Source organism: Lepisosteus oculatus, chromosome 20 (genome assembly GCF_040954835.1).
Source record: "Lepisosteus oculatus isolate fLepOcu1 chromosome 20, fLepOcu1.hap2, whole genome shotgun sequence".
Lineage (NCBI taxonomy): Eukaryota > Metazoa > Chordata > Actinopteri > Semionotiformes > Lepisosteidae > Lepisosteus > Lepisosteus oculatus.
In genome coordinates this window covers 941,842-957,027 of record NC_090715.1, presented here as the reverse complement: position 1 = coordinate 957,027, position 15,186 = coordinate 941,842, and the positions used below count along the sequence as shown (strand labels likewise).

General features: G+C 46.9%; 2 protein-coding genes across 5 annotated transcripts; one reads left to right on the top strand and one right to left on the bottom strand.

The window, feature by feature from the left end:
• Positions 1 to 3,748: 3,748 nt before the first annotated feature.
• Positions 3,749 to 9,633, bottom strand: tradd (tnfrsf1a-associated via death domain). Of its 2 annotated transcripts, none has more exons than XM_015368632.2 (6): positions 9,495 to 9,633; positions 8,239 to 8,322; positions 7,954 to 8,104; positions 6,811 to 7,091; positions 5,858 to 6,020; positions 3,749 to 4,954 (listed from the first exon to the last, which is right to left on the bottom strand). In XM_015368632.2, exons 2-6 carry the CDS (start codon positions 8,257 to 8,259, stop codon positions 4,656 to 4,658), a joined length of 915 nt encoding a protein of 304 aa, XP_015224118.2. In that variant the 5' UTR covers positions 8,260 to 8,322; positions 9,495 to 9,633; the 3' UTR covers positions 3,749 to 4,655. The 2 variants fall into 2 exon arrangements, with proteins under 2 accessions (XP_015224118.2, XP_015224119.2); XM_015368633.2 differs by lacking the exon at positions 9,495 to 9,633 and adding an exon at positions 8,988 to 9,077.
• Positions 9,634 to 12,034: 2,401 nt separating this feature from the next.
• Positions 12,035 to 14,775, top strand: fbxl8 (F-box and leucine-rich repeat protein 8). 3 transcript variants are annotated; one of them, XM_015368626.2, is made up of 4 exons: positions 12,035 to 12,421; positions 12,964 to 13,107; positions 13,312 to 13,407; positions 13,568 to 14,775. In XM_015368626.2, exons 1-4 carry the CDS (start codon positions 12,381 to 12,383, stop codon positions 14,547 to 14,549), a joined length of 1,263 nt encoding a protein of 420 aa, XP_015224112.2. In that variant the 5' UTR covers positions 12,035 to 12,380; the 3' UTR covers positions 14,550 to 14,775. The 3 variants fall into 3 exon arrangements, with proteins under 3 accessions (XP_015224112.2, XP_015224114.2, XP_006641570.2); XM_015368628.2 differs by lacking the exon at positions 13,312 to 13,407 and having other exon boundaries at positions 12,036 to 12,421; positions 12,964 to 13,102; XM_006641507.3 differs by lacking the exon at positions 13,312 to 13,407 and having other exon boundaries at positions 12,036 to 12,421.
• Positions 14,776 to 15,186: the final 411 nt, after the last annotated feature.

Here is a 15,186-nt window from a genome sequence, read left to right as displayed (position 1 = left end):
CTCCCACTGGAACAAGAACCATGGGAGACACCGGGCCACGGGGAGGAGTGGCTGACTCCCCAGTCCCAGACATGGCCGATCTGTCGGAGGACGCCGTGAGGATGTTTGTCTACAGCCGCATGTTGGGCGCTGGCATTCAACTGTTGGGGGGTTTTAAGAAGGAGCCATGCTCTGCTGGGAGGGTAAACAGGATCTTCAGGACCACGTTCTTGCAGAGACTCATCTTTTGTCCTCATCATTGTTTCTTCATGCTTCAAGTTTCTGTATTGATGTTTGTAAAAGCTGATGGCAGCTTTTTAGAGTTTAAAACTGACCAAGTTAAACAGTCAAGGAATGATGCCTGTTGCAATGTTGCAATGAAGAACTAGAGTTGCCTCCTCTGTTTTAAAACACACAACAGATTAGCAAAGAGGTCATGATGTTTCTTGAGTCAAAAAAACTGTTCTCTAGTACAGGAACTATTCAGTCCTGGTCCTGGAGGACCACACACACCTGCTGGTTTTGAGTTTAATTACCTAATTGAAGCCTTAATTAAACTAATACGCTTAAGCTTGATTGAAATATTTACATGTTTTTTTTTCCCCTCAGAGGTTAGGATTTTATTTTAAATGCAATAGTCAAATGGGAACCTCCAACATATTTAAGACCTGTAAATATAGTCAAGAAGTTTAAATGAATCCTTTATTAACTCAATTACGAGTTCTTTTGTGTAACTCAGAGTTTGGGAGCAGCAACAGGTGTGTGTGTGGAAGCCCTGATCGGGAATTGTCACATGAGCTTGAGGGATGTGAGGGATAGCTATCCAGCTATGCTGTTGAAGCTCACAATCTTTAGTCATTGAGACACTAACATCTCCACTCACTAGTTGGCTCCTGTTTTCATAATAATGTAAGTCCAGTTCATCACATTACGGGTTTCTGGTACTTAATTAGGATTAGTTCTTGATCTTGAAAAAAATGATTTATGAAAACAGGCCACTCATCCCACAAGAGCTCACCATTTCCAGCTGAGAGATTCTTGATTTGTTCACAACACTAATCTTAGCTCAGAAAGAGACCAGCATCTCCACTGTTATTCTGTGTAAAAAATAGTTTCCAGTAAACACGTTCATACTGAATTTGAACAAGCTTCCAGCTCAATCCTAGCATTCCTTTTACTGAACCTATTCTGAACCGACATGGTCATGTTCTCTATGAAACTTCTATGAAAAAGTCAGATATCTGTTATCCTTGTTACCGCATCCATTGGTGTTGTCTCCCAATACACATGGTTTATGTTTATTGAACAAATGTGAACTTAGCATGTTTTAAGACACCTGAAACCTTCTTTTACAATTGGATTTTTCCTGAAGAATAAATTGGCTGTAAAAAAGATATATGTCTTCCTTCTTTTAATTCAGAAATCCCCAAATCCACTTCTACACAGCTCTTGACCAGCTGTTAATTGCTTGATTGGGCCAGTTTTACAGCTTCTCTCAGCTCCTCAGGTCCTGTCGATTTAAAGAGACTGAGAAAACTCACAGCATCATAGTCCTCCAGGACTGGAGCTGGGAATCCTCAATTGTCTTCATTTCAAGTATGTGTTTGAGGGGTACAGCCATGGCCCCGGAGAGCCCAAGTCCAGTTAATCTCATATTGTAGGTCACCAGTTTTTAAAGACTGGGAACACCAGTAAATAACCTTCTTAAATAAAAAGAGCTCTGGTCCTTGAGGGCTAAAAGAGTACTCAGATTGTGGTCTCAAATGATCTCTTCACTGCTTACTTTAACAAGTCACCAGCTGTGTCGATCACAGTGAAATTGTTCCAAGTCTTTGGAGATCTGTAGAACCTGCTGGACTAAGGCTCTCCGGTACCTAGGCAGGAGACCACATAGTGTAGCACCCCAGGAGCCGAAGACACACAACATCACCATGTTGGAAAGCTGGGCCAGTCACACTGGAGCAGGAGCAGGCGACACGGCCACCAGAATAGTGCCAAGGAGAGCCAGGAGGTAAGGAGACGAAAGCTAAAGTAAGAATCTTCTCTTCTCTCTCCATGCTGCCTCTGGAAAGCCTCACTTCAGGAAGGTGCTTTTTTGGTGCAATCATAAGAACTGGGGAAGTGTTTGTTTGGTTGTATGAAGCCAATGATCAGCGCTGTTGGGCAATCAAGAGCTCAGGCATTATAAACTCTCAAGAAATTCCAGGAACGTGGATTGTTTTTTTGGGGGGCAGCTGCAACATTTCATTTTAAACAGAGTAACTTCAAGTTTCATTTAGTAACTTTAATCTGCCAGAATTTGAAAAAAGTTTTGAAATGATGAGGATAAAAATAATAAGAATGGCCCCATGAGACAAGCAATTGAGACTAAAATAAACAATATCAGTACCCTGATGCAAAGGATTTAAACTGCAACTGCTCAGATGGTGTTATATCACAGAGTTATTTATGGAGGGTGCGTGCTTGCTGACTGTTGCTAGGAACCATTGAAAATGAAATTTATCTCAAAGTCACGTGGTTGTTCCATGAAGCACAACTGATAAATTAGAATGTGTACAGGAAAAACCCAGGAGCTTCTCATTTGAAGGCCATGAAAAATGGTATCCTTTACTGGATTAATCCAATGTTAAGAAAGTATTGTTCCTAAAGATTTAGGGTAAGGTTAGAGAGCATGCTTATTGTGTTAATAAAATGCACTTGGAATTATGGTGCATATTTGACACTGTATATGCAAAAGTTAACAAAACACTGTCTTTGCGCTGAGTCTGTTTTCAGAACATGGCTGGAAAAGAGCATGGAGACAAAGCAGTGAAAGTAAATGTCTGTTGTAAGGGAAGGTTGAAAGGCTCTGTAGTTCTCTGTTAATGTCCTCTGCATCAGCTGTCATCTTGAAGGTAGCGTCAGTTCTAGGTATGCTCCGGAGAAGCCCATTAAACCACAGGCTCCTTGTAATCTGTGGCCTCAATTCCCAAATGGCTTCCTAGAGTGGGTTTAACACAGCACTGCTGCTGTGACAGGTGCCGTCACTTTTGCACTGGACTGAATTGGAGCTCTGTAGCTCATGGTTGTGGCTTTCATCTGAACCCAATCAGATCTCTATCCGACACCGTCAGCTGATTTGCTGTGGGTCCAAACCATTAACAATGTGACACAGCTGCATGAAGGAACGCTACAGAAGAAGAGATTAAAAATCTAGCCCATTTTCTTTTACCACAAGGCCACTGACAAATCTGCTGTCATCAGTCAGGAATGGTGAAGTCAGAGAAATCAATTGTGTATCCTGTGCAGATTTTTTTTCTTTAAAAAAAGATCTAAGAACCTGCCTCCGTGGTTTAAAAATAGCCCATGTTATGCAGCATGACACCAGAGTGGCAGCGCTGAAGGCAATCAGGCCTGCTAAAGGATGAGCAGCTCTGCGGTTCAGCTGCAAGCACAGGTGAACTGCAACACACAAAAGGGCTATCTGCTGAGGAGAGCGACATACAGACACCAACACCTAAACTCTAGTTAGTCCCTTCCGTTAGCCTCACCACTTAATTACAAACAATGAGAGGAAGTGATGCAGGAGATTTCTAAGAAGAAGTGAAAGATGTCAATGTTGTGGTTATGTTTCTCATGTGCGTCTGTCTCGGATGCAGCTCCTCTGCCTCACCGATTCCAGGATTGTGGTTCTTAGGAGCACAGTGCCTTTTCCTACTCACAACTTCAGAGCTGCTTCTGTTTTAAAAACCATTCTTCTGTTCTGGCAACAAAAAATACATGAAGATCCTTTATTTTCCTTACAATTTTTAATTAAAAATCTCACCTTACATATTCTTCCAAAACAACTTCCAGATTCAAATATCTTTCATGCCCAAACCCAGGTTAAACTCCAACCTCAGAGAACAATTTGAGACCCACTAATTTTTACATGCAAGGATTCAGTTGCACTTTTGTAAATCACAGAGGTCAGAGACTGAAAGACGTACTGCAGTGTTTCAAATACACTGAGTCGTGTTCCAGTAACACAGCTGGGAGTCATGGCTCCAGAATGTCCCAACAGCTGGAGTTCTGCTCCTGAGGGGAAAATCCTCCTTCCAGTGCAGCGAAGAAGAGGAAATAAGAGAATGAACTTCCCAGTAGTTGTGGTTCAGGACAGCTGAAGCCTAAACCAGTTTTCATTTGATTTAGCACCAGTATCCTCTCTGGTCTCTTTTACAGCATAAATGACCCGAGGCACAATGGGAGTTCTCTTTAGCTTCATTTTTAGTTATTCACTTTACATCATTTTTTTGTTCCCCAAAAATCTTTACATAAAGGAGGTAATATTCCCTTTGGCTACAGCTGCAGCAACAGTTCCACAGCTGAACGCACATACTGGGTGTAAAAATTAACTTGGCACAATGTTATAACAGTAATGAACAATGACACTGAAAGGCTTTTTAAACTGGAATAACCGAGCAGAATTTCTTTTTTTATGCCTCCTTCATAATTCTGTGCCTTTCTCCCCTAAAGAAGGACGTCAGACTTTTTTCACATCTCGCCACGGCACCTTAATGGCCGGGACATTGTGCAAACTGGCCGCAAGTACACTGGGCATCTCTACCACCTACAAAAAAAAAGAAAGGGTGAAAACGTCGCTGAGAGGCATGCGATATGCCAGATGGGTTTTGCTCTGGCACACAGTCGGCGGGCAGTTACTCCTGGGGCTGGACGTCCAGCAGGATTTCTGCAATGCCGATGAGCTTGTTCTCCTCCAGGGCTCTGATCAGGCGGCTCAGCTTGGCAGCCTTGCCCTCTGCCTGGATGAACTTGCTGAGCAGCTGGTACGCCTGCTCATACAGGCCGTCCCGCTCGTACTCGTAGGCCAGGTTGTCGATGGCCGAGCCCTTCAGCGCCTTGCAGCTTCTCTGCAGGGAGCGCCCCACTTTCTTCCAGTCCTTTCCGATGTGAGTTGCAAAGCCCTGCTGGTCGGCCGTCGTCAGCTGCCTGTCACCTGCGAGGGAGGAGACGTCTCATGGTCACAGCCGCACCGAACCGGCCAACTGCACGTCCACGTCGGGCCAGCGCCCGGCTCCAGCTGGCCATCTCCCACTTGTTTGCACGGATGAAAAACGACTTACAGGTTGGTAAAGAAAGACTAAAAAGATTTATTTGGCAATGTGCGCCAAGATGCTTGGTTTCTTTGCTAGGGGAATAAAGAGGTGTTATATGGGCAGAATTGCCAGAGGCAACAATAAATCCAAAGTACATTTTCCGGCGGCTGGAGAGCCATAGCTATTTTTTATTTGAATGCCTGGCAGTGCGTGATGGATCAGGTAATGTGCACCCACAGACTGTCCCTGGTGAGAGATGTATACTGCGCACAGACTTTCCAAGTTCTGATTATTCTCATTTTATTTGTCTGACTTCAGATTCATCGCTGCTGCTGTAGTGGCTCCAAACTAAGGAAGGGAATCGAGTTTAAGCAGCTGCACAAATAACTCAGTTAAAACCTCTTTCACTCATGCTTCTGCCTCGATCCTTGCAATGGTGTAAAATCTCAAGCGTGTGTGAGAATTAATGGCCGTGCACATTGAGCAGAGCGCTCCAGCACTTAAGTCGAATGGCTCCGAGCTACAAATGGCACATTCTTGTTTTAACTACGCCACCCAACCTGTGACACTGGACCACGGAGCTCAGCCCTTCTCCTCTTTACTGGCTGAGCCACTCCGGAGCCTCTCTCTCCCAACTGTGGGATTTGGGGAGCATGGTCTGGAGCCCCCTGGCTAGGAGAGTACCACACCCTGTGCTGTGACACCTCTACTGTCAGAGGGACACCATTCAGCAGGACAGCACTGGCCGGACTAACCAAGAAAAGAATTAGCGAAACTGAAAAACGAGGAGTCGACGGCCTTACCGAACATCCTGTTTTGGAAGAGGAAGGAGTTGCTGGGCAGCTGGGTGTCTCCCCCTACGGAGACCAGGGGCTGGGCGCTGGAGGGGGGCTCTCTGTCCCCGAGGACCAGGCTCTGCAGCTGCTGCTCCAGCTCGGACACCTCCTCATCCTGTAGCCGGTCCGGCTGCAATCAGAAGACAGGACAGGATTTTCAGTGCCAGGGGTTAGCGAGGAGCACAGCCAATGAGGCTCCCCCATTTCCCTCCTGAGAGCCTTCCTGGAGCCTCCGGGAGCCTGGAATTCCAGCCTCTCCCGGATCTGCCATCTGCTGCCATGGAAACGGGCTCAGAATCGCAGAGCAATGCAATGGACACTGTGAGGGTTTGAGAAAAAAAAAGAGCATAAAACTAAAATATCGCTGGAAGAAAGAAACAAGAACATCTAACTGTATGAACAAACAAAACACAAGGTAAAAAAGGTCATTTGTTGGGAGTGATCGCCCAGGACTCTAGCTGAAACAGAGGAACAATGTTCTAGTGTGTGTAACTTCAGATCTGCTTGGCATTTACGTTTATGTCCTTTACAAAGAAAAAGAGACTCGAAATGATGATGATGATGATTATTATAATTATTATTGCTTACACGTATATAGCGCTTTTCTGGACAATCCACTCAAAGCGCTTTACAGGTAATGGGGATCCTCTCCACCACCAATGTGCAGCCCCACCTGGATTAAGGACACCAAGTCCAGATGACACTGATCTACAGATACACTCAGGGCAGCTATAATGTGAAAAACGTTCAACAGTAAAGGGGAAATTAAGGGTAGGAACAGGTCAAACCTTATGATATTACCGTTTGTGCTGCTCCCTTCACATGGATTAGTATTATTGTGCTGCACATTAGGGAAAGGTTGAAACAGTACTTCTGCCCAGTGTTAAACAAACAATATAAAGCACAAAGCCGTTTCTCACCTGCGCCCTGTTAACATGATGGAGGCAAAGATCCACATCTGGAAGGCAGTTGTCCAGTGTCTCACTCCCAGCTTTGAGCTGGGTCTCGAAGGTGGGCTCCTTCAGGCCGGACAGTGTCCGGCTCAGGTGCTGGCCAAAGAACTGCTGCACCAGCCCGCTGGCGTAGCTCTGCAGGAACTTCCTGCACACCCCCTCATCCATGAACTTGATCTGGATGCCCAGGCTGGGCTGGGCATCGTGCAGCTTCAGAATCTCGTACCCCTCCAGGCCACCTGCCGCATCTGGAGGAGGGGGAGGTTATGAAAATATGTTTACCATCACACAGAAACGTGCAGATAAAACAATAATAAACCAGATCAGCTCCAGAACCCTGCAGGAAGCCGGTGACTACAAGAGGAGCGTCCCTCCAGCCCCCACAGAGCCTGGGTCAAGGACGATGGGACAGGTGTGTGTGCATCAGGTGATCACGGGCAGAACCAGGGCCCACCGGCCTGCGAGAGGTCAACTGGCCAGCCCGCTCCCAAATACCTCACAGTAACCGGACCAGAACCCTACGTTTATACCATGCAGGCACTTCAATTCCTGTTCCCACCGGGATCTGAGAGCCAGAGGTTTTGAGTACAGGGGCCTACAGGCTGTAACAGGGAAGCTAACGGATTTCAACCACTGATAAGGGTCAGGGGTCACAGGAAGCCCCCGAACAAAACCATTAGATTGAGAAACTGGAAGAAACTGGCACGGCACTCAAAACAAAGTAAAACGTGGTTCAGTTTCACAGCCTGCAGTGGACACGCACACTGGAGACTGGGGTCTGGGGTCTGGTCACTGGGGTCCCCCTCACTTCTTCCTGCCTTTCTAGCATCCTGCAGCACTGCGCCTCACTGGACCGCCTTGTCCTGCCGCTCCTGGTGGAAATCGCCACCGCGCACGGTGCCCACGATTTAATTCAGGCCGGAGCAACAGTCAGCTCCCTACTTGCTTAACGGATTTCAGCACCGTTCAATTAAAGAAAGACTTCCCACTGCCCAGTCCTACGATTACTCAAATAAAATTCTTTTGGCAAGGGCTGACAAGGAGAAGGAAGACACTTGCAAGCCTTCCCCCATCGCCAGGCCGACACTCAAGAGGCGTCTCGCCGCCCACCTGACAGCGTCAGCTTCACGGCTTTGAACACCGCGAACCTCTTCTCTGGGTCCCTGAACAGCGCGGTGAGATCCTCCTCCCGAGAGCACGAGCACAGGAAGAGGAACAGGCTGCCCGACCACACGCCAGCGGCGCAGTCCGACATCACTTTCTGGAAATGACAACATACAGGAGATTAAAAGCTTGTGTGAAAAAAAAGCAAAGGCCAGTGTGCTGCTTACACAGGTCAGAGCAAGGACTTAAAAACCCGCCACCTCCTCCTCCACCGCCCTGCGGCACAGTTACCTTTTCCTCCATCGTTTCCATTGGCCGGTCATCACTGTCCACTCTCTTCCGCCCGGACCGCGTCTCCTTAAAATGCCATGACTCCTGCAAAAGCCACCAGCAGGAGCGTCAGGCGGCGAGCGCAAGACTGGAGCGCGGCGCGAGCGGACGGCCTGCCTTCAGCCAGGACCGCCGCACTGGACACAACCCGGAACACGCCTGCCCCGGGCCTCACGGGCCGCAACCCGTCATGAAGCTCACAATCGGTACCACAACAGCGCCCTCCTGGCACTCTCCTGCGAGAGCGCGCCCTGTTTCCCATGAGCCTGTGCCAGCCTTCACGGAAGAACCAGGGTGCACGGGTCAGGCTAGCCAGCCCGGTCCCAGATACCTCACAGGAACCGGACCAGAACCCTACGTTTATACCATGCAGGCACTTCAATTCCTGTTCCCACCGGGATCTGAGAGCCAGAGGTTTTGAGTACAGGGGCCTACAGGCTGTAACAGAAAACTAACGGATTTCAACCACTGACAAGGGTCAGGGGTCACAGGAAGACCCCGAACAAAGTGAACGTTAAAAAACTGGCCGTGTAAACAAAAACAAAGTTGAAAGCCGTCTGTTCTGAAACTCTCCCCTTTACTGAGAGAACAGATGTGTCGCTCCAGGGCCAAGAGCAGGGGGCCTTCTTAGCCGTGGGTCCGTGGGTCTCGCATCACAATGGCCAGGTGTGTCGAGCTGACCGCAGGTCCGGAGACAGCTCGAGACTGACCTCAGGCCCCGCGCACTCTCTGCTCTTCCTGATGACCAGAAAAAGAGAAGGACTCTGCGACTCTGCTGCCAAGAGGACAGCTGTACAGTCTGAACACCATCCGCCGGCTGTACACTTCAGGTTTCCTGTAAGAATGGCCGCTGCTTAAAACTCTGAAGAGTCTACTTGCTCTTGTCAGAAATCGCTTTTGCTCTACTGCCATGACCGCAAACTGGCTGAGTTCGCTTTCACAACAATTCTTCTTAAAAGCTTTCGATCTCCACAGTTTGAACTTAGCATCCATTTATCTGGGTTTGATTTCGAGAAACATGCGATCGGGAAACGTCTTCAAACCATGCGCTTTTTACCCTCAGGACTAGGACAGAGGGAAAACCGAAAGTAAACTTTGAGAACTCCAAAGCATGTTTACATAAAGGTACCGTAAAAAGACTGATATATTTATCTGGGAAACTGGATATATTATAACCTGTGAAATCACAAATGAACATAATATACCCGTCAACTTACCGCTCTTTAACAACGCAAAGCGATTTCCTGTGTGGCGGCGCGTATCGCTGGGCACGAGTTGCTCATTAGAGAGGAGCTCCAGCGCTCCGGCAGTCGTGAGCTGCAGGTCGGGCTGAGCCCTGCAGATCCAGGAAGTGCCCGGAGCGCGGAAGAGCGAGCGAGCGAGCGAGCCCTCGCGGCCGGCCGGGCTGGCCCTGGCTCCACAGTCAGGTACGCGCGGCCGCCCCTGCACGGGGGCAGCTCGGGTCACATGACCGCTGGCCCCGAGCGCCGCATTCTAGACTTCAGGTCTGCTGTATGGAGACTATGCATTTTAGGTCATTAGCTCTTAGTTCTAACCTGCAGCTTGATTTACCTGTCTTTCTCAGGGGGGATTCTTGAATCGTAATGATTGTTCTTATATCTAAGAACATACATTCTTATATCTTCCTATATCTGGGTGGAGCAGTGGCTCTGTGGTTAAGGATCTGTGCCTGTGGCTGGAAAATTGCTGGTTCAAATCCCACAGCTGGCAGAGGAATCCTACTCCGTTGGGCCCCTGAGCAAGGCCCTTCACCCCAACTGCTCCAGGGGCGCTGTACAATGGCTGACCCTGCGCTCTGACCCCAAGCTTCTCTCCCTGTCTGTGTGTCTCATGGAGAGCAAGCTGGGGTATGCGAAAAGACAAACTCCTAATGCAAGAAATTGTAAAGGGTTGATAAAATGATGCTATTATCTAATGATAGGGTCCTGTGTAAAAGTAGGAATACAGAAAGTGAGCTTTGAAATTTGACATGTTAACTCAAGTTATAAAAAAATTAATTTGATATATTAAATTGGGCCAATAGAGTTTATAACACCCACTCACGACACTCTATTCCCGGCTGGGCTGCAGGGCTGACTGCGCCGCAGGACACTGGACAGCCCCGCAGAGGAACGGCTCTGTGCAGCGGTCAGCATGCAGGCGGTGCTGACAGATCGCAGGACAGTCGCAGGCTATTAAATCCCATGGTGTTTCACGAGCATGAAAATAGATGTAAAGAAATACAACGAATGCTGTGTTTGTCTTGTCATACATAACCAAGGGTGTGTTATAAAACAAGTGAGTGATATTCATTCATCTTCTGCTTACATTTCCAACACGAGATTGTAATGGAAACAATAAAGATCAGCTTGAATGTCACTGTTTCTCTTTACTTCACTTTGGTTTGAAAATGCAGAGTGCTGAGGCCCACTACAGGTACACAAGCTATGAAAAATAACAGAATTGTTCTCCAGAACAGTCTTGTTTTCTCATAGTAGTCTATGACAGTAACACATGCTTCAGCATATTATCACTGACCCTAGGATTGTTTTTGGACTAAGACATGATCGACATGGCCCAATTCTTTCCATAAAATACAGTGCCGATCTTTCTCCATTATTGTGCAATGATTTTGCCTGACCAGTCATGGTCTGCGAAGGTCCCACTGATCCATAATTTCCTAAAAAAGTGGAAATGTTTATTGGGAACAAGCTGTTCCCTGTAATTACTGTACAAGACAGGAAACATACTTTACCTTTCACCTTACTGTCCTGGTTTTATTTTATATTTATTTCTCCACTCTATTAGGAATTTCTCTTTTGGTATATCTGAAAAACAGATACAAAATATTATTATCCAATATAGAACACTATATCCTCAAAAATGTATTAATTAATTACAGACTTCATAAAATAAAGAAGAGACTTGTTTGTACTGCTATATTAGCCTCCAGTGCTTCTGACAATAACCCAGCAGAGTCAGGATCTAATACTGAAAACTGAACCTGTCTCAGACACCACACGATAAGGGCCTGCAAGCATCTGGGACTTTCAGATGCTAGACTCCACTTGCTCAGAACTACACAATAGCAATCATGACTGACATACATCCCTTTGCAGAACGTGTAATGGAAATAGACTTGGGGTCAGAAATATACTAGCCTATACCGTTTTAATGTGTATGTTTGTTTTAAAACATTTCCAGCTATGCTTAAACAACTGTAAACCAAACATAACCAAAGAATTGCCATGCAGTCTTAGAAATGTTGCAGTTTTCCAATATGTTTAGCATTCCATACCAGACTGAAGGCTCTCCTCTATTTCAGATGAGACTATGAATTCCTTCCTCATTGTGCCATTATGACACACAATCATTTTTGTCGAATGATTGGCGAATATCTCCAGTCTTGGATCTGGTAGGAGTGCACAGCACGATTGTCTGTATAGACCACTTGTTAAATTAAAGAAACCCACAACACCGTAATTGTTCTATGTCATTAGCAGTCGTTCTTATTTGCTCATAAACATGTTTATACTGCTTGTGTACCATAACCCTTAAGGTTTAAACTGTTAAGTCCGTACTTATGTTGCTATACGTACAATTCACGATTGTATTCCATGGAAAGAAATTTTCCATTACACGGAATTCCCGCAGAGTAACACACGGGTGTTTCACACCTCCTGCCTAGGTGGCGCTAGCGGGTGGAATGAGCATTATAGCAATTCACACACTCGTCTTTGTCCGCCTCCGCTCGTCGGTTGTTTTGAAGGCGAGGCTGCTCCAGCGCAGTAGAGTTTGAGAAACTGAACTGAAGTGTACCGCTTTCTTCTGGTGTCCGTGTCACCTGATGTATTTTTCCAGCTGACTTTACGGAGAAATTGAACTTTAAAAGATCTACTGCAGAATCAGTGCAGAACTCCTCCAATCGTCATCTCGCGAAGCAGCCACCAATTACGTAGTAGGAAGGGAGGACGCCAGCTGTGATTGGTTGAGGGAGACGCCTGGGTGCCCGCAGGGGGCGGTCCTTCCTTTGTGGCCTTGTTTTGTCGTGACGTCACGCCGGTAGCGAACACAGCAGCCTTGCTGATGAGCAGAGGGGAGCTATGCAGGACAGAGAGAAGAGTAGGGGTGGCCGGGAATACCGGTAAGATACTTTGCCAAATCACAACGGACAGTACAAACATGGAAGCAGAAGTGGGGGGTCCACAATCTTTTGGCGTTGGAAGCCTGTGATGAGTGAATTCTGAGTAAAATGTGTTCAGTCTGACCTCCAGCAATGAGACTCTGTTCGGGATAGTTATATCCTCTGTGTAAGATGTAAGCCTCCACAACTGTTAAAAATCCCTTGTCACGCCTTGATTGATCCATAATTGGACAGAAAAGAGAAAAATACACTGTTCTCTAATGAGCAGCTCCGCGGGTTACCTGAAGTCCGCCATACTTGTTGGTACAATTCAGTGTTTCTAAATAGTTTTATTTCTACTGTAGCTTGTTGATCTCATCTAAGCAAAACATTGTCTCCCACCTCTTCCCCCCAAGACCTTTCACTCTTCACCTCATTCTCAAGTGGGCTGTCAAACAGGCCGGAGTTATCAAATTAATAATAAAACGGGGAGCTGTATATTATTTTGAAATCTTTCCTGTTTTCTAAGTATGGGAATGATCAGAGCCCCTCTGTGTGCCCAGGAGCCTGGTGGAGTTACCAGAGGAGATCCTGGCTCAGATCTTCTCCTTCCTGCCGATGTGCGACAGGTACAGTGTCTCCCAGGTGTGCAGGTCATGGTCCCAGACGATGGCCAGCCCCTCCGTCTGGACCTGCACTGAGGTCAGGTGGGTCATGTTGTCTGAATGGGTAAAACCCAAAGGTGAAAGGTGGTAGTGTACATATTCACTGTATAAAAATTCACTATTATGCTGAGTCCCCACATGCAAGCATCCTGGAATGGTTAATCACACAGTTTGGTTGGTGTGTTCGCCATAGTGTAGGTGCCACCCATCCTGTTCAGAAGTTAACTAGCTTTATTGGTTCAGTAGGTTCTGTTGCTACAAGCTGAGTTGCATGGGACAGTCTGAAGCTCCAGCTCTAACTGGGAGCTGCTCACTGCTGATGAGGCAAAAAATGTCAGGCAGGTCAGTGTTCAGCTCCTAGTCCACTTTGCTCAATATAAGAGGAAAAGTGTATAGTTTATCAAATATATACACACCAAAATAGTTACAGAGGCAACAGATGTGTTCGGCTTTTTTTGTTTGATCCAACTAATGAAATCTGCAATCTGCATCACTCTTGCAGCTGTGAGTCTGGAACAGAAGACCCTGGCTTCCAGCAGTTCTGCAAACTGCTCAGGAAGGTTCAGCGCCTGAAAATTGTGCTCAGTGACCTAAAGGAAATAAACAACCGGAACACAGCCATTAAAATTTTAAATTACGCCACAGATCGAGACAACAGACTCCGAACCCTGTGCGTCTCCTGCACCGGTGAATTCCCCCTGTTCTATTCTGGCGAGGACATTTTGAGAAGCATTGAGAGTGTCTGTCTGAACAAAGCCAGCGGCCTCTCGCTCAGGGAGGTGGACTTCAGGGACATGCCTTTTACACTCAAGGACTCCCTGATTAGGAACATTGCGAGAAGGAGCCCCGACCTGCAAAAGCTGTATATCAATAATCAGACTCTTGTGTGCAATGTGACCGCGGAGACAATTAAAGAGGTGCTGGCACTGTGTCCTAAGCTGCGTGTTCTTGGGGTCTTCTACGCCAGCTTGTCAGAGAAAGTGCTGAGTGCTCTCCTGGAGCCTCAACGACCTCCATTCTCCTTATTGGAGTTGTACTGCGAGCGCACAGACAAGTACATTCCTGCCATTTCCAAAGAGTTCTGGACTTCTCTGTGTGCCAGACACCCCTTGCTTTCCGTCAACACCATCTTAAATCATACTCTACCTGCCAAGAAGATTCTAAAGATTCTGCAACCTGGGATTCCGATCAAAAACCTGGAGCTGATCACATACACCTATCTGGTGAGGGAGATCGGCTTTGTGGCGGAGAGCTACTGCAGCACTTTGGAGAAGCTGGTGCTCCAGACAACCTCCTCCGAAGAGCTGAACTCTGCCCTCATCAGCCTGGCCCTTTGCTGTGGTGGTCTCAGGGAGATCCATTGCTACTGCGTAGTGTCGCAGGACGTGGTCCAGGCCTTCCTCTCCAGCTGTCCCCACCTGTGGAGGTACACGCTGAAGACCGTGAAGGAGCCTCACCCCTGGAGGTGCACCGTGCTCAGGTGAAGAGGAAGAAGTTGTTGCACACCTGATCTGCTGGGTCCTCCCTTCTGTATGTGTGTTTTATGCCATTGTCTTTCAGTTGACTTGCACAGCACTATCTCTGTGTATGCTAGCCTCTAGCATAGGAGCCAGAGAGATTAGAGAAACCCACTGACCCCCACAGATTCAATAACCTAGCTCATGGTGATATGGTAGAGACAGTCCCTTAATAAAAATGGCTTTAAATTCAGATGTTTCCATTTTATTCATAGTCAACTACATGGTCTGGTGCATCATGGGGAATTAGAAAAAAAAGGTGGCTTATTTTATATACGTGGCTGGTATGGTCATCCGGTGGTGAGTGCTGCTGTCTTAATTCTCTTGGGTGCTGGCTAAGATTCGGAACAAGGGAACCTTCTGTGTGGGCATTGCATGTTCTCCCCAAGTCTGCCTAGATTTCTTGGGGTGCTCTGGTTTCCTGTTTCTCCCAACTCCTGAAGCCATGGTGGTTGAGGTAAACTGAGTGTCTAAGCGTAGTCCCAGCTTGTACCCTTTGTCATCTGGGTGAGGCTCTGTCTCATAGTGACAATCCTCAGGAGGAGGTGAGAGTGAATGGATTACAGAAATATAGATGTATGATGTAATGCTTTTTTATATTCTT